Genomic DNA, 26,278 nt, shown 5'->3' with positions numbered 1-26,278 from the left:
GTAACCACACTTACACAATAACTACTAGTAACTTCCTAAATATCTAATTACCCTTATACCCCAACCCTATACTAATCTAGGTATCTAACAAATTCCATAACATAATGTATTAGGGGAAGAAGGAAATCGAGGATAAAAACACTAGCTAGCCAACAAATATCTTTCATTAGTGAGCTTGAGCCATTTTACACGTAAAATGGGAAAAGTAAGTCTGAAACCCAAATTAGCCTAATGGTTGTCTTAACAACCACTACCCACCATCACGATAGAAACAACTGAAAAGGAAGAGCATGATACAATCCAACTCAAACATAAGAATTGATTTTGATGTTTAACTAAAAGTAAATAGGCAGTAGAATAAGAAACTATGCCCTTTTAGATCTAGAAGGTTCACAACAATTTCCAGCCTAAGCACAACTACGAGGCAATGGAAGAATAACGGCAAAGGCCTTGTCTGCATGGAATCGCTAACTTTGGTGCAAATGAGATGATTATCGGTATTCAAAGGCCAAAAGGACACATAGAAGAGTGTTCGTCTAAGGTTGCAAGAGAGCAATACAAAAGTTTAGAGTTTTCCGCACTTTTCCTGTATCCCATCATCAGCAGTGAGAGAACCACCAAGTTCCTCAATCATCTAAATCAGAAAAACAACTGCACATTAGAGCAGTCACAATTTGGAATAAAAAGAACTTTTTATTGTTAGAATCTTAGAATATTTATGAAAAGTTTATGGAATATTTTTCTTAATTCCTAAATATTTTCCTTTTTTATTCTCTGTATATTCTATTTATTCTCCCTTGTACCTATTGTATTTTTCATCAGAAAATAATAAGAAGAAAAATATAGTGGTTTTTCTCCTGGTACACAGGTTTCCACGTAAAGTTGTGTGTTTGTTTGTCTCCCTTTCAATATGGTATCCGAGTAGGTGGTCCAAGAAGGTCTCGTGTTCAAGCCTCGTATTTTCGTTTCCTCCCCAATTAAAATCCATTTCCAGTTGTTGGGCCTTTCAAATATTTCAAGCCCACAAGTGAGGAGAGTGTTGGTGATATATAATTGAATTTTCTTTCTTTTTTTAAAAAAGGATACGAGTCTCACTATTATTAATATAAAGAAAGAGACAAAGCTCAATGTACATGAGGATTATACAAAGAGCAAAAGGGAGAGGGAAGATCAACAGGCGCATCCGGGCATCACAAACTAGGTTGACACCCCTTAGTGCCCTCAAAACATCCAAAAAGCGACAACACAAGATCAAAACAAAAAGCCACAAAAAAAAGACAAACAAAATGATAAAAGAATCTTTCCAAAGCAAAATCATAATCAAAGGCAGCATGCTGAGAACAAAGAAGAATAAGCCTTGATTGGTTGAGCAAAAACTGTTTGAAGGAGAGGGCTGATCCGAAAGTCCTGATCATCAAAGACTTCAAAGTGGGGATGCTGTAAAGGCTGGCCAATATAACACAATATCCTATGTCGAAGATCTTCTTTTGCATTACATTTTCTAAAATTTCCAATCCACTCTGTTAAAGGCCTTTTCAAGGTCTAATTTAATGATCCATCTTTTCTTTTTTCTGATAATATATACCTCCAAAGTTTCTTTTGCTATTAAAATAGGATCCAAGATTTGGCACTCTTCCAGAAAGCCACATTGTAATGGAGAAATATCGTAGGATTCTAACAATAAAACACAAAATATCCTAACCAAATGGCTAAACAGAGGCAGCACTCTGTAATTCTTTATTTATGTAAAAGCCAAAACACATTCAACAATAGTAGATATGAAAAATAAAGGAAGAACAACATAGAAAACTTACCCAACTCCTTTATACAGGGCTGGATACCCTCAGGCTACAGCAGCCTTTACTCTCCTTGAAATAACCAAAAAAGACCTAGCCTCCCCTACCCCAACATTACATGTTTATACCTCTCTCTCTCATCCCTCCTAGTGGGTCCCACCTGCACGATCCTCTCCCATTATTCTCTCATCATTGGTTGCTAAGGAATTTCCCTTTCTACCCTTCCTTTTATAGGTATAGATAATAGGAGGTCTTACAAAGTAATACCTGGCCTGGCTTTCTTTAATCTTTCTACGAGAACCTTTCCAAACAACTTATAAATTAATGTTGAAACAACTTATAAGCCACACTGTAATGACCTTCCTTCTCTTGACCGAACTTCAATAATCGACAACTTATATTTATCCACATAATCAGCAAAACTCTTAATCTGCCACTAGCTTCAAACAAAGACCCAGCCAATTCCTTTTGAACTCCATAGTGCCTTTATAATACAACTCGCAATCTCTTCTCTTTTGGTCCCCGGAATCAATGCTCTATCTGGATTAGCTTTCTTCAAAAGATTTTTAATAGCCAATTGTTTCGAATGGCCCATGAATCCTCTAGTGTTCCATGATATAATCTTCATCTTTGCAACCTCTGCCTTATATCAATTCAATTTCACATGCTGCCAAGAAAGGAACCAACTCTTGAGGGGGAAGGATACTTGCTGACCTGCACAAAATTTCTTTTTATGGGGAGGAAAACAATTTAATAAAATCTCGACCGAGAGAGTCACTGTCCTCTTGTTTCTCTGTCTCTGATTGAATTATTTCTTCCTCAACTGGTTCAAATTCTGCACTACTTACACTGGCGACTGATTAAACTTCCATGAATTCATCTTCTAGGCTCTCAACTTCTTGAGACAAGAAGTATCTTGCACAAAATTAAAGAATGAACCAGAAAGTTTGGAGGAGGATTGAGAAAATTTATTACTTAAGGAGGAAGGTAGTACTGACCTTTTGCCAACTGAATTTGGAATTTGTATCTTAACACAACTTTCCTCTAATAAATCAGAATTAGCCAAGCTCATCCAAATGTTGCGAAAAGAAGTTCTCCCTTTGGTATAGGTCTTGAGGTGCTTAGAAAAATTTCTGGCATGAAATGGAATAGCTTTCATTGCAGATGATATTTTAGTCTTGGGAGAGGCTGGTAATTTTGGTTGAGAGCTGAAAACAGGAGATGGCCCGCAAGTGAAGTTCCTTGATGGATGAGAGGACTCTGATTCTTCCTCCAATTCGTCAGAATACCAAAAGCCATTGGAATTCTGATTAATAAAATTCTTGGGGCCTACCATCTGTGTGTCAGCTTTTAAAATGTCTGCAGATACATTAAGTTTGAAAAAATCTGGTTGGGGAGGGCTAGGTGAGCTGTTTTTTGAGATAATAAAATGTCGGTTGGCTGCCTTTTCTTCTTTTGAGGTCTGTTTTTCTCTCTTTTCTATTGAAGTCTTTTCCCCTTCTAAGTACGTGGAGATCCCAGCTATACCCAAATTTGAAAATTTCCTTCTGAAAATTATTTTTTTCGGCGAGGATTCAAGGGCTGAAACTCTTTCCGGTCGAACAAGGTTTTCTTCTTCATCACCCAACTTCCTAAGTGCTTCGAAAGGATTCTTGAGATGGATGGGGCATTCTGTTTGAGAAAATTCAGGTATCTGGGAGACCATCACTTTGGAGCCCTTCATCTAAAATCACTGAATTTATTCTACGTAAATCAATAGGATTGGAAAAATCACTTTGAAATAGATCAGATTGGATTGTTACAGGAGCTTATAAGGGTTCAAAATCCCCAAAATTAAGGGAAAAATTTCCTCAGTTCTCACTCTTTAATTCTATAGTTGCTGGTAAGAATCCGCAAAGATTTTTCCGAACTTTAATTCTTGCTTCAGAGAACTTGATCAGATTGAGTGTTTCTAAGATTATACTCTCTAGTCCACCAAAGTAGCTTAAGCTTAAGGCTATAATTGAATTTTCTTTCAACCACCAGCTTAAACTTTTTGGTGAATCGGTGGTTTAATATTTATATTAATATTTTATAAAAAAATGTACACAGCTAATGCCATATAAAATAAATAAAGAAATACTATAAAATCTACATCCATAAAATATGCATGTGAACACATATCAGAAGATGGATATTTGTAAGTTAGAAAGACCGATAACAAAATGTCATAATTAAACAACAGCATTAATATTATGGGTAGTTTCAAGCTTCATTTGTCTATTCTAGGTAGGGATATTGAATAACTCTTAAAAATAATATAAAGATTGAATCCCTAAACTTCATGTGCTTGCTAGTATACAACCTAAAAGTTCAACAGTTAAAGAAACTGATTAATCATTTTTGGCAGGATGTTAGATTCGCCTTTCGAAATCCTACATGAGTAGAGCCAGCCAAATAAGCCAAGCAAGATATGCCTCTTAAGGAATATGGAGAAGTTCAATGACTGGGTATGTATATGATAAGCCTTAACCTCAATTTTATTTATCAATAATGGAGGGAAGGAATCAGAAGCTTCTCTAGCTCTCCCAATTATTCTAAGAAACCTGATACAAGCTATGCCAAAACATACCCTCCCCAAACAATCATAATAGCATTTATATGAAAGCATAAAAGACTCATGGCTCCCTTAACTAGCAACATTCAGACCAACAAATACAACTTCCCATCCTCCTCACCTGAATCCTTTCTTGTGCCTACGGGTGTACACCTTCACTACCATGGGCCTATCAGTATTTAGAGATCGTAGAGGCTGTATGAGCCAAGGAGTTGGAAGAGTAGGATTAGGGAAGTGTGGAGTTTTCCGCTCTTTGTTTGGCCAAAAGTGTTTGTGGACTCCCGACAAGAAATTTTCAATTTTATGCCTTATTGACTTCGTATGTCCTAGGCCCTAAGAGTTCAAAACTTTCTAGATTTCACAACTTCTTGGACCACTCCTTGTGCCAAACACCCCTTTAAAGAATACTAAGCCAAGGATAAAACTTCAATACCATCAATAGAAAATCTCATAAAAGAAACATGATTGATGAATATTTTAGAAGACTATAAATTGGTACCGTACCTTCATGAGCTGAGTTTTCTTAGTTTCGTTTGCAATGTTCATCAACATAATTTTAAATGATTTTCCTAATGTGTTCTCTTCAGAATTGAGGTCCTCTGATGCCACATTTACACTTCCAAATTCTTGATAGAAATTTTGTGTACACTGATGGATTTTTAGGATAAATACTTGATAAAATCTCATGCTTTGAATTGGCTAAAGAGCATCCTTGAGAGCAGGTATCGTATACATCACTTTTAACTGTCATACTAGCTGTCATGTTGTTCTCTATTTCTGCAAAAGAAACCGGACCGTTGCTGTCATGCACTGCATCCTGGTTTAAATAAACCGTTCTGAGATAATTAAGCAACATATGGAGAATAATTTAAATTGTACTATCTTGTGGAACAAAACCTGAATTACACATACCCTGAATTTCATTTTCTTCTCCAAGGGGCACTAAAGTTACAAACTCGTCATGTTGAAAATTCAAAATTTGAATGGTATGCTGATCAGTTGCATTTGAAACGTTGCAACCTCGATTGGCAACACTAATTCTTGCAGCATACAGGGCTTCATGCTTTAGTAGAGAAAGTAACTTTGGAAAGTCAGTCGAACACATTGAAATTCCCTGAATATGTGAAATCCATGGATTTTATTACACATCCCAAAGGTGAACGACTTTGAGGCATCTTGGTTATAATCAATGTTGGATCGGTATGGCAACCCTAGAGGGGGGTGAATAGGGTTTAAATAAACTTTTTGACAAATAAAAAGTAAAATCAACTAATTAGATATTTTTTAATATTTAAATAAAGAACTTTGTAAACTTTGTTAAATAACAAGATTGATAAAAAGATATAAATGGAAATATGCAATCAAACTCAACCAATAAGAATATGTAACTAAAATTAAATTAAAAAATAATTAGAAAAGAGTTAGAGAAGAAGACACCGTAATTTTATAGTGGTTCGGTAAACTCAACCTACATCCACTTTCCCAAGCACCTCTTGGGATTTTGATTGAAAATCTTCTTTAGACTCTTTCCACGGATTTGAGCCGAACCGATTCTTGCTCCTTTTTCGGGTTCAAGAGCAAACCCGATCCTTTCCACGGGTTAGGATCCAACCGTTACAATATGTTGAAGTTTTTAAATCACACAAAAGAAAACTCTCTAAAAGAGTGAGTATACAATTTGAAGCTCACAAATTTAATCCTCACAATACAATAAGAAGCTCTCAAGAATAAGATGAAAAGAATAAAAATTGGAAGCTTTAGAGAGAATAACAATGTTGGCTTTTTGCTTGAGGATTGTAAAGATTTTAATGATCTTGTGTAAATGTGAAGTATTTAAAAAGAGAGGAAAGATAAATTCAAAATCATTTGGGTCATTAGATATAAGTAAAAGAAAAATGAATGGTTGAGATTTAAACTTAATTAGCCGTTAGACACAATACAAATAATAATATAATAATATGTCTTTTCAAAATACTTTGTTTAAAAAGAAATCAATAAAGCAACTTCACCCTCTTTTAAAAAAACTAGCCGTTAGACACAAGAAAAAATAATAATATTAAAATCATTTTCCTTTTAAATTCATTTTCTTTATAAAAGCCAATAAAACATAACAAAAAGCCACATTTGTTACTCCTTCATTGCTCCAAGTGGCTTTCTCTAATTGGTTCAAATTGAATGCTTGGTCGCCACGTCACCATCTCGGGTATTTTTTCGTTAAGCTTCTTTTAGCAATATTTTCTTCATTTGAACTTCGATTTGGGTGATTCAAGAGGCGTTAGAATCATTTTTCCAAGCTCTACGATATGGTCTATTCAAATTAATAAAATTGTCAATAAAAAAAATCAGATTTGTTATCATCAAAACATAAATTAATTGAATAATTAAAATAAATTAATTTGATATTAAGGGCCAAAAAGCCAACAATCAATTGGTTCTCGAAGTACGCCACCTTCATCCCCACTACAAAACTATGTTCTGTCGAGCTGATAGCACACTTGTTCTTTAAGAACGTCTTGAAGTTATGGGGAGTTCCATCAAGCATTGTGAGTGACAGGGATGGTAGATTCATTGGTACTCTCTGGACCGAACTATTCGCCTTCTTGGGGACACGCCTAAATATATCCTTAAGCTGCCATCCTCAGACGAATGGCCAAACTGAAGGATTCAATTGTATGCTTAAGGAATATCTACGACATTTTGTTGATTCTGGACAAAAGAATTGGGCCTAGTTGATGGATGTGGCTCAATTTTGTTTTAATGCACAAACTAGTCTATCCACAAGAACGAGGCCTTTCGAAATCTTGAGTGGAAGACAACCTATACTGCCTCATATTGTTGATCATCCTTATGCAGGAAAAAATCCTCAAGCTCATAACTTTACGAAAAAGTGGGAGAAGACTACGAACATCGCTCGAGCATACTAAGAGAAAGTCTCGAAGCGTATGATAAGAAGCATCATCCTCTCAAGTTTTGAGCGGAAGACCAACTCTTCATAGAGTTTAAAGCAAAGCAAATTTGATTTAGAGGACATCAACATCAGCATCTCACCAGAAAATACGAAGGGCCTGTTGAAGTTCTGAAGAAAATTGGAAATGCATCCTATAGGGTATCGTTCCTGCATGGATAAAAAATCATCTAGTAGCTCATGTGAGCAACTTGAAACCTTACCATCAAGATCCAGATGACCAGTAGTGCAACAATGGTGTATGGTCATCTAGTGACCTAAAGCAGAAAGACGATAAAGAAATGGAAGAAATCCTTCCTAAGAGAGTGAGGAAGGGTATACCCATGAAGAGGATACATGAATTCCTACTGAAGTGAAAGAACCTCCATGTGGAAGAAACACGTTAGGAATGTGCTGAAGACCTTGGAGCGTGAAAGAAGAAGATCGAGGAATTCTAGCTTCGCCAGTCGACAGGGATGTCAATTGTTTAAGTGGGGAGAATGTAACAAGCATGCTTGTCCAGGGCGCTGTTTGCTTATGGTCGCATGCCCAAACACCCCCAATTTACATTGTTTTTATGTTTTGTATTTAGTTTTACTTTTTGCTTTCCTTTTTATGTCATAAACCTTGGGTGTGACTTGGCTTTTTCTTATGCAAGCCTACCAGAACTAAAAAAGTCTAAAATGTATTATAGATGAGGACATAGTAGTTGAATCCCTGTCCAAGCCTTGTTGCACTCTTCGCAATCAAAGTTTTTCTTTGCAATTGACAGTCTTCAATGCTTGCTTTAACGATATTTTCATTGAATTTCTTTCTCCTCACGTTTTATAAAACATTTTCTCAAGAACGTGAAGAGAGGCTACATCGTATCATGTGTTTGTCCGTGGTTTTTGGATTTTGATCAGCTAACTTGTTGTCTACGTAAAACAAGTGCAACATAATCGCTCCTCTCGTGTTTGAAAGCTCGCGATTGTGACACAAGAAATGCACTAGCCAAGAATGCACACGAGGAGGGCTACACGAAATGCCAAGCACGCAACCAAGTGAGGTTCACAATGTGCTTGTGTGTAAGGTTAGCACGCGGGCATGCCCAACGCGCGTGAAAAGCCTCTTGTGAGATTCACACACAGTAGCCAGCGCCCAACCAAGGCCCTGCCGCCCACCCATTCGTGCCAGGCAGTGTCATATTGCGTGTTGAGCTATTTTTGGTAATTTTTTAAGTTTTTTAAGTATACTTTTGATATTTTCTTGGCAAAAGATAATTAATTGTACTATTTTACCATTATTTCAGGACATGAGAAGATCATACAAATTTATAAACCAAGGATTTGAGCTTGTATCTGTGAGTGGAAAATGTTTTATTTAAAGTGATTTCAAGCATGTTCTTAAGTCATGATTTATGACGGATTTATGATAAAATGTTTAAGTTATGTTATGAACAGTCTTTCAAGCGTGTTATTGTTTAAAGGTATTTATTCAAGCATATTGTTTACTCTTCAAAATGCATAATATTCAAAATGTTTTCCCACTTTCTAGGTAGAGATCGTGTCCTCTAAGCCTAACTTGCTGCTACCTGTCTACTGAAGGATTTCATTTTGTTATCGTATGTGTCCTGTTATTTTGTACTAATGATAAATTAGTCTTTTGTGCTATCAGACTTAGGCTTTTGGGAAGGTTTTATAAGGTTTTGTTCTAGATAAATAAGATTACGTTTTGTCTATGTAAAACTTGTCTAAGGTTGTTAAATGAAAAAGGTTTAGCCCAATTGGTTTTAGTAAAATTTATGTGTTATGTTTCCTCTGTTGTTTAGAGTTTAAAGGTTCAGGCTAAGGGTCAGATGGTGTCATCCTTGACATGGGTGCTATCGATTGGCTTCACGCCATATCTCGAGCCACGCAAGTAGGTGCTCGTGGTGGGGTGTGATAGCCTAAGTTGGCTTATTAACAATTAAAATGTAAACATGTCCATAACAAAATAGTCGGGCAAGGCCCATGTGGACCGACTGGTAAAGGTTGAAGAGCAAATGCTCTACCTAATGAAAGTTCCTAACTCAATTCGCTTCTTGGAAACCTGCCTTGAAGAAATTAAACCCCAAATTAAATCCACCAGCTCTAATACCATATTAAACCCCAAATTCACCTAAAAGCTTAAGCTAGTGGTTGAAGGTAAATTTAATTATATATTACCAAAGTATAAGGTTTCATCACAATACCAATTGGCAATGAGAGGAGTAGCTCATCTATTTTATAAGGAGTCTAAGTTTCCTTGGTTTTTCAATTGTGGGACTCCACATATCTCAACATGCCCCTTCAAGATGGTGCCTCTTTGGTTTCACCTATCTTGAACCAAATATCCGTTTAGGCTTAATGAGCTCTAATACCATATTGAAAGCAATGTATACGAAACCAAAGCTTACGTGAAAACGCAAGAATCAAAAGAAAAGCATTGTGTTTGTAGTTTTATTATTTTTATGATATTACAGAGGTACAATTGGTGGTTTAATATATATCACTAACACTATTGCTGCAATGATCGATCATCTCGATGGATTACCCATTTAAGAGTTGTTGACAAGAGTTGACACTCTAGAATCAAAAGTTGTAAGAACTAGATGTTGTAATTTATGTCCTAAAACTCGTTGTAATCATAATCTATTCAATAAAGTCGTTATTGATACTATAATCTTAAAGCCAATAAACTAAGGACCCGAGGTTATTATTAAGTAAACTTGAACTTTATGTAGAGACATAAAAGTTGATCAAGTTTAAGTATAGAGCCTAAATAGTATAGATTGTACGAATAAAGTTAGGCACCTTATTCCAGGACACAATGAATGCAGTTTGCTTTGTATTTAGTATAAACGATGTGATCCTAAATCCTAGAGACATGAAAGTGTGGACATCCTATGTAAAGAGTTTACAAAAGACTAGAACCATGAAATAGTCACTTTTAAGTTATAACACCGTTAACTTTGAAAAACTTACTATTTCATTGATAGATATCAAATATAACTTAATCTTAATACTGAGCTAACTATAAGCTTCTGTTCTCACCAGCATGCTTGTTTAAGGCGTTGTTTATCTATGGCCACATGCCCAAATACCCCCAAATCACCTTTTCTTTATGTCTTGTATTTAGTTTAGTCTATTGCTTTCCTTTTTACGTCATAGACCTAGGGTGTGAGGTGTCACACATTTTCATTTGCAAACCTGTCAAAGCTCAAAAAGTCTAAACTGTACTATAGGAGAGACCCAATAGTTGAATCCCCAACCATATCTTATCGTATTCTTTATAATCAAATTTTTATTTGCAATTGAAAGTCTTCAACGCTTTCTTTAATGATGTTTTTAATGATATTCTCTCTCACATGTTTTAAAACAATTTTTTCATGAACGGGAAGGGAGGTTATATCATATCGTGAGTTTGTTCGTGATTTTCGGATTTTACATGACTGACTTATTGACTGAGCAAAACAAGTGTTCTACAATTGTCCGTTCCATGTTTGAAAGATTGCGATTGTGGCACGTAGAGTGTCACAAGTATGCTTGTCCAAGGCATTATTTGCCTATGGCCGCGTGCTCGAATATCCTCAAACCACTTTATCTTTATGCTTTGTACTTAGTTTAGTCAACTGCTTTCCTTTTGTTGTCACCGACCTAAGGTGCGTCGTTTCGCAATTTTCATATGCAAGGTTGTCAATGCTAAAAAAGTTTAAGATGTATTGTAGGGGAGGCATGGTAGTTGAATCCCCAACTAAGCCCTATTGTGATTTTTGCAAATCTAAGCTTTCTTTGCAATTGACAATATTCAATTTTTTCTTCAAGGATGTTATCGATGTTTTTCTTTATCTCTCACGTTTTATAAAACCAATTTCTCTCAAAAGATGAAGCGAGGCTACATCGTACCACGAATTTGTCCGCAACTTTCAAATTTCACAAGGTTGCCTTGTTCATCAATTTAGAACAAGTGTTGCACAACCGCCTGTCCGTATTTGAAAAGTTGCATTTTGTGACAAGTGGTATTAAAGCTTTGTTATCTCCTTGGCTAAGCGAGATGCAATTATGTCGACAATGAAACAACTATCAAAGTTGCAATCTGAGCGACTGACTGAGATTGAAGAGGAATTCTTGGATATGAAAGAATTGCCAAACGAAGTAAGATTTCTCCAGACCCAACTTGAGATGTTTAAAGAAAAAGTAAGAGAAATAGACGCATTGAATGCCTAAATAGACAAACTACCCATAAATGAATTGGCGCTGAGGGTTGATTCGTTAGAACATAAAACCACCAAAGTAGGTAGTTTTGAACGTGGAAGTAGCTCTTCAAGTTCTATCGCACAAATGGAAGAGTGTCGAAGAGTTTGACTTTTGACAAGCTCCAACATAATCAGTTATATTTCAAGAAAGAGAAAAGTGTTTTTGCTAAATAGCGTATCAATTTTCTGGGTCACATCATCGAATGTAGAAAGATTTGAATGGACGAACATAAGTTGTGAGCTTTTAAGGAGTGGAGAGCCCCCACTTCCGTGAAAGAGTTACGTTTCATCCTTCAATATATTCTAAAATAGGGTTCACCTACTATCCTCTAGACTCAGTACCGAGAGAAAGAAATAGATGGAAAAAGAAATGGGCTTGGTAATTTTTTTTTCTATGTAAATAAGAAAAAGAAATCCAATTTGGTACAAGAGCCCAAATTCAATAGCCAACCCATCAAATGAGGTCAATGGCCCTATTTATAAGGATTTTCCATGCAAAATTGCATGTCCATGGAATACTAAAGCCCAACAACTCAAAGCTCTATTTCTAATATGAAATTTGATGGCTATAACACATATACTTGTCAGTTTCTCTCCTTATCCCAATTCGAACAATTCGACTTATTCCATCACACTGTTTTAAGTTTATTCCATATGAGCTAGCAAGGGAACCTAATGGACCTATATATCATGAACTCCAATGATTCAAGATTAATTGACTAAATTCTTATACTGAGTTAATCAACATTCGTTAACTAACGGGTCATTCATGTATGTACTGGAACGATTCAGAATCACCTCGTTTGTACTAACTACAAAGCGGGCGGCATCCACAGTTTCTCTGAAAAAATATGGGTTACTACAACGTCACAACGATGTACAATTTTCCTGATAAGATGGTACTTACGTTCGATATGTTTTCCCCGTTTACGGCTTTTAGGTTCTCTTGAATTTGCAACTGCACCACTGTTGTGACAGTATAAATTGATTGATAGATGCATATTTGGAACGACTTCCAGATCTGTCAAGAATTTTCTTAGCCATAATGCTTCTGTTGTTGCTTCAAAAGTTGCTACGTATTCTACCTCCATTGTGGAATCAATTATACAAGTTTGTTTTATGCTTCTCCAAACTACTACCCTTCTATTTAGAGTGAATACTAATCCTGATATAGACTTTCTAGCATCTTTATCAGTTTGAAAATCATAATGAGTGTATCCAGTAAGGATTAAATCTTTTGTACCATACACGAGAATGTAGTGTTTTGTTCTTCAAAGATATTTTAGAACATTCTTAACGGTTGTCCAGTGATCACGTCCAAGATTGGACTGATACCTACTGACCATCCCTACTAAGTAGCAAATGTCAGATCTAGTACACAACATTGCATATATCAAACTTCCAACAGCGGAAGCATAGGAAATTTTTCTCATATCCTCAATTTCTTGAGGTGTCTTAGGACATTGTTCCTTTGACAAATGAATTCCATAGATGTATAATAGCATACCCTTTTTGGAATTCTACATTTTATATCTAGACAACATTTTGTCTATATAAGATGCTTGAGACATGGCTAGTGTTTTGTTTTTGCAGTTCTGTACAATTTGGATCTTAAGAACGTATTGTGCATTTCCCAGAACTTTCATTTGAAATTGCATAGCTAGCCATTTCTTGATATTAGTATGAAATCCTATGTCCTTTTCCAATAAGTAGAATATCATCTACATACAAGACTAAGAATACTACAATGGAATTGACGACCTTTTTTGTAAACATAAGGTTCGTCAACCTTTTGTATCAAAGCCATAAGATTTGATCATAGTATCAAATCTTATATTCCCAGGATCTAGATGTTTGTTTTAATCCATAAATGGATTTTTGAATCTTACAAACCTTTTGTTCTTGATCTTGATCTATAAACCCCTCTAATTGAGTAATATAGATACTCTCTTCAAGATTTTCATTCAAAAAAAGTTGTCTTGACATCCATCTGCCAAATTTCATAATCATAAAACATGGCGATGCATAAGACTATTCTAATTGACTTTAGCATGGCAACGATAGAGAAAGTTTCTTCATAGTCTATGTTAGAAAGAGACATGCGCAGTGGAAAAATGGAATACAAAATTACCCTAATTGCACCTATTTAACTTGCAACCCTAAATTAAAAGAATTAGGGTTTAGGAAATATTATACCTTTGTATCTATTCGAATATGAACGTCTATACCTCTCACAAAATTCCAAAAGTTTTTGAAACCAAAATGTAACACCTTAAACTTACACTACTACAAAAACAGGCTTTCTTGACGTTTGTAGTTTTAATTACTTGACGTTTTTTGAAAAAAACGTCAAGAAAGCGGTGATTTCAAAGAAAAAACGTCAAGAATTTCTATGAAAAGGCGGAGATATGCCAATCTTCAACTTTCTTGACGTTTTTTAAACGTCAAGTAATATTTATTTATCCTTGACGTTTTAAAAACGTCAAGTAATATCTATTAAATTCTTGAAGTTTTAAAAACGTCAAGTATTTTTATAAATTCGACATTCTTGACATTTTCTAAACATCAAGAGAGCGGTTGTTCTTGACGTTTTAAAAACGTCAAGTTCGATTAAATAAAAAAAAAAGGAAACACGCGTTAATAATTAGGTGAGAATTAATCCTTTTGCCCTAGAAATTAAAACGCATCTTCTTCTTCTTCACGCCTAAGCATTTTCGAAATCTCCACCTTCACATTGTCGTCGCGCTTGAGTTTTTGAAATCTCCAACTGAAATCACCGTTCTTGAAGTTGGGGAAGCCCTATCCCACACCCATTCTTGACGTGATTCGAAATTGGTCTTCACACTCGTTCGAAATCACCATTCGAAATCGCCACCGAAGATTAATTCCATCTCTTCACACTCAATCTCCGTCTGCCATCCACCGTGCTTCAAGTCGGGCTCCTTCGAAAATGTCATCCATCGTCGCTTCTCTATACGAAAACTCCATCCTTCTTTATTTAGAGATTAGAAATTAATTCTCATTCACGTATGAAGATATCTTGATTTGTGATTTGAACCTTTTGTATTTGTATAGAAGCGACGTATTGCTCATGGTGCTTTGGGTTTTTTGGGTTAGAAATTTGAACCTCACGCATGAAGAGGTTAGAAATTAATTCCTCTTCCCTCTTCACGTATAAAGTTGGGGAAAGTCCATATATCACATGGTGCTTTGGGTTCTCCTTACAAATCCAATGGAGTTGATGATTGATATGAGAAGATACAGATTGATAGAAGGAGATATGGCTTATACGGGACCGTATTTTCCCTACTGTCACACAGTAGGTGAGTAATGTAACTATTTTCCATTAACTTTCTCTACCTTCCTATTTCTCTTGGCTTATACGGTTGTATTATGGTTGAGAAATGGTCGTCCATCTTACTGCTTGATGTTGTTTGAAAACAAAAGACTAACCATTTTAAACCAAAATTTGTCCCGAATATGCACAGATGACCGTGAGGGATACTCTAAACTCTGCACTTGATGAAGAAATGTCTGTTGATCAAAAAAAAAAAAAATTTATGAGAGAAGAGGTGAGGGAGAATGAACACAAACCCATTTATGTTTGTATATTATATGATTTGTCTACACTTATGATTAATTTCAAACATTTTGATGCAGGTCGGAGAATATCAGGAGACTTATAAGGTTAGGTAGGTGGAAGAGATGATCTCTACTTCACATGATATTTGAATTTCTTATTCATTTAATTGTACATTTTAACAATTTTTGGCTTTTTTATTCCCTTCAATTAGATAACCAAAAGGATTTTGGAGAAATATGGTTCTGAGAGGGTTCTTGATACCCCAATCACAGAGGTTGTTTCTTAACCCAGAAACATTGTTTTCCGTCAATTTTATTGAACTACATTGTTATTTCATCATTGCAGAAGCTGGTATTTGTATCCAAAATTTCTCCATTCTATTGGAATTTTTTTATATTTTTGCAATTTATTATTCAATCAATCACTTCCCTCTTTGTTCATGCTAATAAAAATCTAGCTACTTTTGAAATTACAGGAGGTAAAATGCAGAACATTTGTTAACCAAGTCACTTATTTCGGACTAAAAAAAAGGTAACAACCAATTTGTTAACCATGTTTGCACTTTCAATATTGTTTAATTTTTTTGTGTTACACTTTCATATTAACTATAGTTGCAAAAATAGGTAACAAGAAATTTATTTTTTTAGAACTTAAAACAACAATGGTTGGATATCCAGTTGTGATTTATGCATATTTTTTGTATTGGCTTTTTGTTTGATTGTGTTGAAAGAAAGTTATAGTTCAAAGTGTTAGAGGCTTGGCCACCTTAGATTTGCAATTCCATTATGTCTTACTCTTTCGTGCATTATAATTATAAGTGTGTAGAAAAACATGTGGTGTTTGTTTAATTATACAATGTACTTACTTTCCCCTCATGTGTGCATTATAAGTATTTTCTGGCTTACTAATAACTTCATTGAAATTCTAGTTAATTTATTTATGATCTATCGCTAAACAATTACACAAGCTGAAGTGAATGAATAAATGTGCAAACACAAAATCTACTATGATGTTGAGTTGAATAGTGATGGTTGGATTTCTATTATGCTATGTTATATTAATTATCATCAAATTTTTTTCAGGCTGCGAGAACCGGTGACTTAGAGCTTTTTCGTCGCGACTTGGAGCTTTCTCAAACTGTTATTGGGAAGTTTTTGGATAGTTTTTAGATAAGTTAGTTAATTTAGGAAGTTGAGTTGAACTAGGATGTTGAGTTGAACTTATGACAATCTAATGAGATTGTTTATATTATTTTTGCAACTGATATGAAATATTCATATATGTATTGTTTTGGAAATGATTATATATAAATATGGTGAAGCATTTTATTTATATATGATTATTTTTCTAACGCTTTGCACTATACTAAAAAGCCTTGATCTTCTTCCCCCCAATGTTTTCATAAACTTCTTAAGACAGACCCTGACCTTGGTTAGGCTCGGATCTCCTTGGATTATCACCTTCTTCCCCTGATATGTAAATGTTAACATCAGATTCTTCCAATCCACTCCAGTCGTTCCCAAGGAATACAATCACTGCATTCCAAGTATGGCAACTACCCCTCCAACTTCAAGGTAAAAACTCATTCACTACCTTCTAGTCTCCCAGCATTAACTCAACATCTTCACAAATTACCTTCCCTTTGACTACAGTGCCCGAGCCCAAAATGACTCCATAATTGACGTTTCTTTGTACTCAGTTGCAACTCTTTCACTATTTTTTCTGAAATGAAATTGCGTGTGACTCCACAATCAATTAGTACTATAGCCACCTTCCCTTGTATCATCTCTTTTACCTTCATTTTCCCTAGGTTGGATAATCCCACCACATAATTAATGGATAATTCCACCACCACCTGACTCTCCTCTACGATCTCAGGGGCATTCAATTCTTTCTGATCAATTCCTCTTCAATAATTTCATACTCCTCGCCTTCTTCCTTCACAACAATCATTCGCAATTCCCTTTGCTCTTTCATCTTGCATTTGTGGTCATGAGAATATTTCTCATTACAGCGAAAGCACAATCCCTTCTTTCTAGATTGAAATTCAGCATCAAATAAGCGCTTCGTCTGTCCCTCTTTCCGTACTTCCTCTTTTGTTGTTCCTCGTAGAGTAATAGTTCTCATCGGCCAATTCATTCCTCCTTTACTTTCTTCTGTATTCGCAATGGTATTAGCCTTGGTGCTATTATGGGAGTTTATCACCTTTTCTCCAGAATATCCAAAAGATTTGCTTCCTGACGTATCTTCCTTGTTCTCTACCTTTTGCGCGATTCGTATCATTTGTGCTAATCCCTTCGACTCACATAAATCCATCTCCGCCTAGATCCACAGTTTCAATCCGACATAAATGTCTCTTTTACCACCTTCTCTAATAGGTCCGACAAAGGAGCTACCACTTATCGAATAAATTTTGATATTCCTCTATCGTTGTCTTTTGTTGAATTTGCAAGAACCTTACATACAACGATTCCTCCCTCACGGATCGAAATCGCACAATAATCTTTCCTTCATATTCACCCAATCTACAAAGTTCTCTCGTTCTTCTTGAGAACGGTAAAAGTTCAATGCTAGTCCCTCAAAACTAATAGTGGATACAGTCATTTTCTCAAATTCAGTAAGTTTATGAATGTGCAAATACCTCTCTACGCGAAACAGCCAAGAATCGGGATCATCTCCATTGAATATCGACATCTCCACCTTCTTAAACTTATTGCAGTCACTATTACTTTCATCATCTATTTTCTTTCCTTCCTTCCTTGTTTCGTTCTCCCATCTTGGTCACCCTTCGCCTTCGTCCACATTCTTCGTCGATGAATTGTGCATTGTTGTCGATTCCATAATTCGTAACATCATCTGATTCTACCTCTCCATATTTTTGGATATTTTGGCCAACGTCTTTTCGATCACCAGTATCTTACTAATCTCTTTCTTAATGTCTTGTATTTCCTGGTCAAACGTCTCCATCTCTTCGATCCGAGTCTGAACCATTTGCATTCTTCTTGCCCGAGATCAATGCTCTGATACCAATTTGATGGAAACCAGTCTTGGAATGAAATTGCTACTATATTATTAATGATAGAATAGGAATGAAATCCTAATTACATATGAAATCCCTCTCCTGTTATCCTCTCTCTCAAGGAAGAATAGAAATTCACTTTCTCAAACAAAACCTAACTTTCCCGCCCACGATTACTTTTTATTTATACTAACAATAAGGTAACTAACCCTTTACTAACCCTCACATGCTATTCATGTGCACGTGATATTTTTTTTTAATTTCTTTGTCCCTCTTCCGCTGTACAGATGTAATATGGGGGTCTATCAGATTCCTCTCTTTTCAAAGCCTCCAATCAAACTCAATGCTAAGTTTGACTGCTCCCTTCAGAGTGACGACCCTCATTTTCCCCCTTCGTGGTTTGGGGAGGATTCCTCCTCTTTTTAAAGCCCTCAATCAAACTTGATGCTATGTTTAGAACGCTAAGAATAGGTGGTCTAGTTTTGGTTAGGCCAAAAGTGAAATTTCCCCCAAAAGCACTAATAGTTAGGGAACTCAACACATTCTACTTGACTTAATCGACTTGACTCTCTAATTTTTATGAGCTTTTTTCAATGCATATTGCATATGTTTTTTTTATAGTTGTTGATTGTCTCACATTTTTATGGTTTGCATTTACAAGCCTCTTTTTTCTTTCTTTGGTATGAAATATGGTAATAGGCCTTGCTAGAACGGTGGGGTAATCTCTCTATGGTTCTACACTTAGTTTCAAAGTTTGATTACTCCCTTCGAAGTGACAACAAGCCTCGTTTTCCCCTATTGTGGATCAGAGAGGATTCCTCCTCTTTTCAAAGCCCTCAATCAAACTCAATGCTAAGTTTAACTGCTCCCTTCGAAGTGACAACAAGCCTCGTTTTCCCCTATTGTGGATCAGAGAGGATTCCTCCTCTTTTCAAAGCCCTCAATCAAACTCAATTAGAGTAAAAAGGAAAAATTTTCATCTCGGGCGCGTGTACCTCACACGCGTCTCTCTAGGATTTCCAAGTTCTCTCACTCGGCTGGTGAAGGAGGCGAATGGCTGGTGAGTGCTGCGGTCAGCAAGGGATCAAATTCGAAGGTAATTCGTTCGGTTTTGGCAGATTGAATGTGAAAACTAATGTCATTTGGTATCCATTTCGAAATTGATTACAATTGATCAATTGAACCATTACGAATGATATTCTTTTGATTCGGGAGAATTAACGTCTGTCAGAAATTGTTTAAATCGATTTCCAAGCTGAATTGATTTGAACTATCTTGAAAGTATTGCGTGTGGTACGAATCGATTTATTGGCTATCAGTTCTGGGTTTGAAGACCGTGATTTAATTCACTCGCTGAGGGATCTCGCATGAATCTCCTCGGTTGAATTTCAATTCTTTTTGAGTTCATTCGTGTTCCCAGATTGGGCCGAAAAGATCATCACGGTGTTGGGTTGATGTCCTAAGCATGAAACGATGAAGAAATTATCCAGTGACGTTGAGGAGGTGAAGAAACGTGATGTCAAGCCTTCAACGCGTACATGATATGGCGGCGAACGACCGAAGGGCGGCGACTGCAAAGGCTGACCTAATTTATGTGAGGAAGAAACGGTCGGACATGAGTGGACCCGAACCGGTTTACGTGAACCGTGAAACATATAAAAATCAAAATACAGGAAATGGACCGAGCGGAGATGGTCCCATGAAGATTGTTGGCCCAAAGGCATGTGGGCCGATTGTTTTGAATGAAAACTTGATGAAGCCTAGTGAGCCGGTAAATGGGCCGAAGCCGAATGGTGTGGACACATTTATGAATGGAATTGGTCATGGATCTCTGGTTGATGGGCCACCCATCTCACACGAAACTGGGATCTCACAGAAGGAGTGCTTACCTGCTGGTGCTTCAAGTGTTCAGCATGTTGGGCAAATTGCAGCGACCGAAGGATATGGACCTGGGCTGGATGCTATTGCAAGTGCCCCAAAGATTGGGCCTGTTGATGGGCATTTGAATGATGGGCTAGCCATTAGAGAACCGTTTCGGTACTAATTCAAATGGTGGGCGCCTGTTCCTATTCGTGGCATGAGGTGCATAAATCTAATAATTCTGGAGGTGCAGGTAAAAATTCATGGCTTCCTTATTTGGCTCAACAAGAGGTTTCTCTATGACCTATACACCTCTGACTACTGTGGGAGAGAAAATTCTGGTGACCCCGTTTGAAGAATTATTAGTCAAGGAGTTAGAGTGTGGGAGAACTCCTCCTCATCAGGCAATTAATTGATGCAAAATTGCCGTATCTAGTCATCTATCGTCTTATAGAGAAGATTTGGGGTAGAATTGAAATGCCAACAATTACTCTGATGGAGAATGGGCTCATCTGCTTTGAATTCAAACATCTGAAGTCGATAGAGTGGATCTTATCCCGTGGCCCATGGCACCTTGGAGGCAAAACCTATGCTCCTCCGCAAATGGACTCCAGGTATAGTTCCTGAATCCTTTGTCTTTGATTCAGTTCCTATTTGGATAAAGTTAGGAGGATTCCGTTGGAGCTATAGACGGATGTGGTTTGACTGTGGTAGCAGTGCAATAGGAAAACCTCTTTCAGTTGATCTTGCTACTAAAGAGAGGCGTCGTCTTTCTTATTCCCGTATATGTGTGGAATTGAATGTGGACAGTATTATGCCTGCCGAAGTTACAGTCAACCTTAGAGGAGAGGAATTTATTGTAACTGTCACTTATGAGTGGAAACGGAAAAAATGTAACTTGTGTCGATCTTTTGGACACTCGCCAAAACACCCTTTAAAGAGGCAATGAAAATAGTAAAAAGGAAGCTGCAAGTAAAGAGGTTCCTGTTAAAGAGGTTGTTCCTACTAAAGAGGTGGTTCCAGATTGTGGGGAGTATGGAGATGTTGTGTTGGAATCCTTCCAACACATGGAAGAAGGAGAAATTATTACCCATAAACTGCCTGAAAAGGTGGAGGTAAATCGGGAGGAATTTACCCCAGTTGACAGGAAAAATAGGGGAATGATCTCTATTTTGGACAGAGGAAAAGGGCGGAAGTGAGTATCACTAACTCCTTTAACAACCTCATGGAGGTGGATAAAGGAGATAAATGGCCTTTATCTATAGTGGATGGCTCCCCTCCTCCCTTACGAGTAGATGACTCTTCTATGGTCGTTTTGAGTACTATAGGTGATGTAATTCCTATGGGAGAGGCGGCTCCCATACGACCTCATGGTTAGTTGGTGTACGTGGAACGTGCGGGGCCTTAATAGCCTGTAAAGTGTAGAGCGGTGAAGGACTTCTTAGCCGTGTCTACGGTGGGTTTCTATTGCATCCTGGATACTAGAGTTCGAGAGGAGAACTTTGTCTCGATATCTAGAAGATTTAGTGATTCGTAGGGGTTCATTAGTAACTACAGCAATAGTGGAGTAGGTCAGATGTGGATTATGTGGAAATGTAACAGATTCGTGTTCACAACTAACGAGGTTGTCGACCAGTTTATTTCTGGTGTAATAACAGATTTGATCTCTGGGGAGAAGGTAGAGGTTCTGTGTGTGTATGCCTCTAGTAGTAATATCGAGAGACGTGTTTTATGGAGGCGAATAATTGAGATCTCTGCTGGTTGGAGAGGACCGGGTATGGTCTTTGGTGATTTTAACACCATCAGACTCCACTCTAAAGCCTTCGGGGGTGCTCCGAACGTGGAGGATATGGAGGAGTTTGACATGGCTATCGAGAGGCGGACCTTGTTGAACCCGCGGTCCAGGGGAACTGGTTTACTTGGACTAGTAAGAGACATGGGTTGGTTTGATGAGGAGACTTGATCGTATCCTAGTGAATGATGAGGGGCTTAGTACATGGCCTAACATGTGGGTTAACGTCCTCCCGTGGGGTATTTCTGATCATTCTTCCATACTTGTCTATCCCAATCAGCGAAGCTAACAAGTGGTCTCTTTTCGTTTCTTTAACCATTGGGTTGAAGAAGCGTTCTTTATGGATGTTGTGTCCTTTGCTTGGACCAAAGATACTAGAGTTTCTCCAATTGTGAATAGTGTAAGGAACTTAAGAAATCTCAAGTCGATTCTTCGCAGACATTTTGGTAGGCATATTCGAACCATCAGTGAGGATGTTCGTCTTGCCAATGATACCATGGACCGAGCTTAAAGAGAGATGGAGACGAACTCTCTGTCGGAGGAGGCGACTAATCACGCGAGCTTAGCCACGATAAACTTTTGGAAAGCAGTTAGAATGGAGGAAGCCGCTATGCGCCAGAAGTCGCAAATCAGATGGTTGAAGCTAGATGACCAGAATACTGCCTTTTTTCATCGATATGTTCGATCAAGGCAGAGCAGCAATGCTTTGAGATCAGTTATTGACCCAGATGGAAATTTGTTGACTAACCATGATCAGGTGACTTAGGTGGTAGTGAATTATTTCAAAGATAGTATGGGTTCTCAGAATATTAGCTATAGAGAGCTCTCTACTTGTATTGAGGAGATTGTTCAGTTTAGATGGACTGAGGAGTGTTGCCAGGCCCTCCAGTCGCCTATTGGCAGGAAGGAAGTGAGACGTGTTCTGTTCTCCATGGAAGGTGGAAAGGCTCCAGGCCGTGATGGGTATTCAGTTGGCTTCTTCAAAGGAGCTTGGACAGTGGTTGGAGGGCTTCTGTGATGTCGTCTTACACTTCTTTGAGACCAATTACTTCCCTCAAGGGGTGAATACGACTGCTATTACACTTATTCCTAAAAGGAATGGTGTTAATCGATTGGAGGATTTCAGCCCTATATCTTGTTGTAGCGTTATTTATAAGTGCATTTCAAGAATATTGGTAGATAGGCTTCGTGTGTGGCTTCCTTCTTTTGTTAGTGGAAATCAGCCAGCTTTCATCCCTGGGAGGAGTATTATTGACAATATTCTTCTTTGTCAGGAGCTTGTAAGGGCATACCATTTGCACAGAGGTAAACCTCGGTCCACTATGAAGGTTGACCTCCAAAAAGCTTATGATTCTGTTAATTGGATTTCCTCTTTGGCCTGCTGATTGCCATAGGTACGCCTTTAAGATTTGTGAGTTGGGTTCGAGCGTGTGTGACCTCTCCGATGTTCTCCATTATGATTAATGGATCGTTGGAAGGTTTTTTCCATGGGAGGAAAGGACTTAGACAAGGTGACCCTTTATCCCCATTCTTATTTGTGATGGTCATGGAGGTGCTTTCTCGCATGTTGAACAGCCCACCTGAGAATTTTCAATTCCACCAGTTTTGTGAGAAGGTCAGATTAACTCATCTTACTTTTATAGATGACTTGATGATCTTTTGTACTGCTGATAATCATTCTATAAGTTTCATAAAAGAGACTATTAAGAGGTTTGGTGAGCTTTCAGGACTGTTTGCTAATCTTACTAAAAGCTCAATTTTTCTTAAGAGGTTAATAGTTCGAAAGCTTCTCGGCTTGCTGCTAACATGGGTTTTTCCATTGGTCATCTCCCTGTTAGTTATCTTGGGCTTCCTCTCCTCTCTGGAAGATTGCGAAGCTCTGATTGTGATCCCCTTATTCAGTGTATTACCAGTCGTATTCGGTCTTGGTATGCAAGAGTGTTATCTTTTGCAGGTAGACTTCAGCTTGTTCGCTCAGTCCTTAGGAGCCTTCAGGTTTATTGGGCTAGTGTGTTCATGCTTCCTATGAAAGTCCACAGAGACGTTGATAAGATCTTGAGGGCTTATCTGTGGAGAGGTAAGGAGGAGGGAAGAGGTGGGGCTAAAGTTGCCTGGGATGAGGTTTGTCTTCCTTTTGATGAAGGAGGTCTTGATGATCGTGATGGATCTTCTTGGAATATAGCTAGCACGTTGAAGATACTGGGTGGTCCGATTCTGAGTGGTCTCGAAGTTTCTTGCCCACAAAAGCGGAACGGTGATGCCCAGAGTCGGTTTCTTGGTTCCGTCCCAGAACGCCGAAAGAAAGGCACAGTGGCCTAGAAAGGAACGACCAAACTTAGAACGGGGTCGAAGGCCTCGAAAGTTCACGTCTTGCTACTGGGTGGTCCGATTTTGAGTGGTCTCGAAGTTTCTTGCCCACAAAAGTGGAACGGTGCTGCCCAGACTCGGTTTCTTGGTTCCGTCCCGAAACGCCAAAAGAAAGGCACAATGGCCTAGGAAGGAACGACCGGACTTAGAACGGGGTCGGAGGCCTCAAAAGTTCACGTCTAGCTACTGGGTGGTCCGATTTTGAGTGGTCTCGAAGTTTCTTGCCCACAAAAGTGGAACGGTGCTGCCCCAGACTCGGTTTCTTGGTTCCGTCCCGAAACGCCAAAAGAAAGGCACAATGGCCTAGGAAGGAACGACCGGACTTAGAACGGGGTCGGAGGCCTCAAAAGTTCACGTCTAGGTACTGCGTGGTCCGATTCTGAGTGGGCTTGAAGTTTCTTGCCCACAAAAGCGGAACGGTGATGCCCCTGACTCGGTTTCTTGTTTCCGTCCCAGAACGCCGAAAGAAAGGCACAATGGCCTAGGAAGGAACGACCAGACTTAGAACGGGTCGGAGGCCTCGAAAGTTCACGTCTGGCTACTGGGTGGTCCGATTCTAAGTGGTCTCGAAGTTTCTTGCCCACAAAAGCAGAACGATGATGCCCCAGACTAGGTTTCTTGTTTCCGTCCCAAAACGCCGAAAGAAAGGCACAATGGTCTAGGAAGGAACGACCGGACTTAGAACGGGGTCGGAGGACTCGAAAGTTCACGTCTCGCTACTGGGTCGTCTGATTCTGAGTGGTCTCGAAGTTTCTTGCCCACAAAGTGGAACGTTGCTGCCCAGACTCGGTTTCTTGGTTCCGTCCCAAAACGCCTAAAGAAAGCACAATGGCCTAGGAAGGAACGACCGGACTTAGAATGGGGTCGGAGGCCTCGAAAGTTCACGTCTGGCTACTGGATGGTCCGATTCTGAATGGTCTCGAAGTTTCTTGCCCACAAAAGCGGAACGGTGCTGCCCAGACTCGGTTTCTGGGTTCCGTCCCAAAACGTCGAAAGAAAGGCACAATGGCCTAGGAAGGAACGACCAGACTTAGAACGGGGTCGAAGGCCTCGACAGTTCACGTCTGGCTACTAGGTTGTCCGATTCTGAGTGGTCTCGAAGTTTCTTGCCCACAAAAGCGGAACGGTGCTGCCCCAGACTCGGTTTCTTGGTTCCGTCCCAAAACGCCTAAAGAAAGGCACAATGGCCTAGGAAGGAACGACCGGACTTAGAACGGGGTCGGAGGCCTCGAAAGTTCACGTCTCGCTACTGGGTCGTCTGATTCTGAGTGGTCTCGAAGTTTCTTGCCCACAAAAGTGAACGGTGCTGCCCAGACTCGTTTCTTGGTTCCGTCCAAAACGCCTAAAGAAAGGCACAATGGCCTAGAAGGAACGACCGGACTTAGAATCGGGTCGGAGGCCTCGAAAGTTCACGTCTGGCTACTGGATGGTCCGATTCTAAATGGTCTCGAAGTTTCTTGCCCACAAAGCAGAACGGTGCCAGACTCGGTTTCTGGGTTCCGTCCCAAAACGTCGAAAGAAAGGCACAATGGCCTAGGAAGAACGACCAGACTTTAAACGGGGTCGAAGGCCTCGACAGTTCACGTCTGGCTACTGGGTTGTCCGATTCTGAGTGGTCTCGACGTTTCTTGCCCACAAAAAGCGGAACGGTCTGCCCAGACTCGGTTTCTTGGTTCCGTCCCAAAACGCAGAAGAAACAAAGGCACAATGGCCTAGGAAGGAACGACCGGACTTAGAACGGGGCTGGAGGCCTCGAAAGTTCACGTCTGGCTACTGGGTGGTCCGATTCTGAGTGGTCTCGAAGTTTCTTGCCCACAAAAGCGGAACGGTGATGCCCTGACTCGGTTTCTTGGTTCCGTCCCAAAACGCCGAAAGAAAGGCACAATGGCCTAGGAAGGAACGACCGGACTTAGAACGGGGTCGAAGGCCTCGAAAGTTCACGTCTGGCTACTGGGTGGTCTAATTCTGAGTGGTCACGACGTTTTTTGCCCACAAAAGCCGAACGGTGTTGCCCAGACTCGATTTTTGGTTCCGTCCCAAAACGCAGAAAGAAAGGCAACAATGGC

General features: G+C 38.7%; 2 protein-coding genes across 3 annotated transcripts; both read left to right on the top strand.

The window, feature by feature from the left end:
- Positions 1-14,252: 14,252 nt before the first annotated feature.
- Positions 14,253-16,438, top strand: LOC116405482 (pyruvate dehydrogenase E1 component subunit beta, mitochondrial-like). Of its 2 annotated transcripts, none has more exons than XR_004218617.1 (6): positions 14,253-14,914; positions 15,080-15,163; positions 15,252-15,283; positions 15,386-15,448; positions 15,650-15,705; positions 16,257-16,438. XR_004218617.1 is itself a non-coding variant. In XM_031889467.1 (6 exons), the coding sequence occupies exons 2-6, from the start codon at positions 15,080-15,082 to the stop codon at positions 16,276-16,278; spliced, it is 252 nt and encodes an 83-aa protein (XP_031745327.1). In that variant the 5' UTR covers positions 14,253-14,914; the 3' UTR covers positions 16,279-16,438. The 2 variants fall into 2 exon arrangements, 1 of the variants encoding a protein (XP_031745327.1); XM_031889467.1 differs by having other exon boundaries at positions 15,252-15,278.
- Positions 16,439-22,440: 6,002 nt separating this feature from the next.
- Positions 22,441-24,066, top strand: LOC116405480 (the record flags this gene model as incomplete). The annotated part of the gene is made up of 4 exons (XM_031889466.1): positions 22,441-22,602; positions 22,784-23,150; positions 23,240-23,460; positions 23,616-24,066. Coding segments are annotated over exons 1-4 (1,201 nt in total), but the record flags the coding sequence as incomplete, so codon positions are not given.
- Between the last annotated feature and the right edge of the window lie 2,212 nt (positions 24,067-26,278).

This window comes from Cucumis sativus, unplaced genomic scaffold (assembly GCF_000004075.3).
Source record: "Cucumis sativus cultivar 9930 unplaced genomic scaffold, Cucumber_9930_V3 scaffold109, whole genome shotgun sequence".
Lineage (NCBI taxonomy): Eukaryota > Viridiplantae > Streptophyta > Magnoliopsida > Cucurbitales > Cucurbitaceae > Cucumis > Cucumis sativus.
The sequence above is the reverse complement of the archived record's forward strand: the minus strand, read 5'-3'. Positions and strand labels throughout refer to the sequence as shown.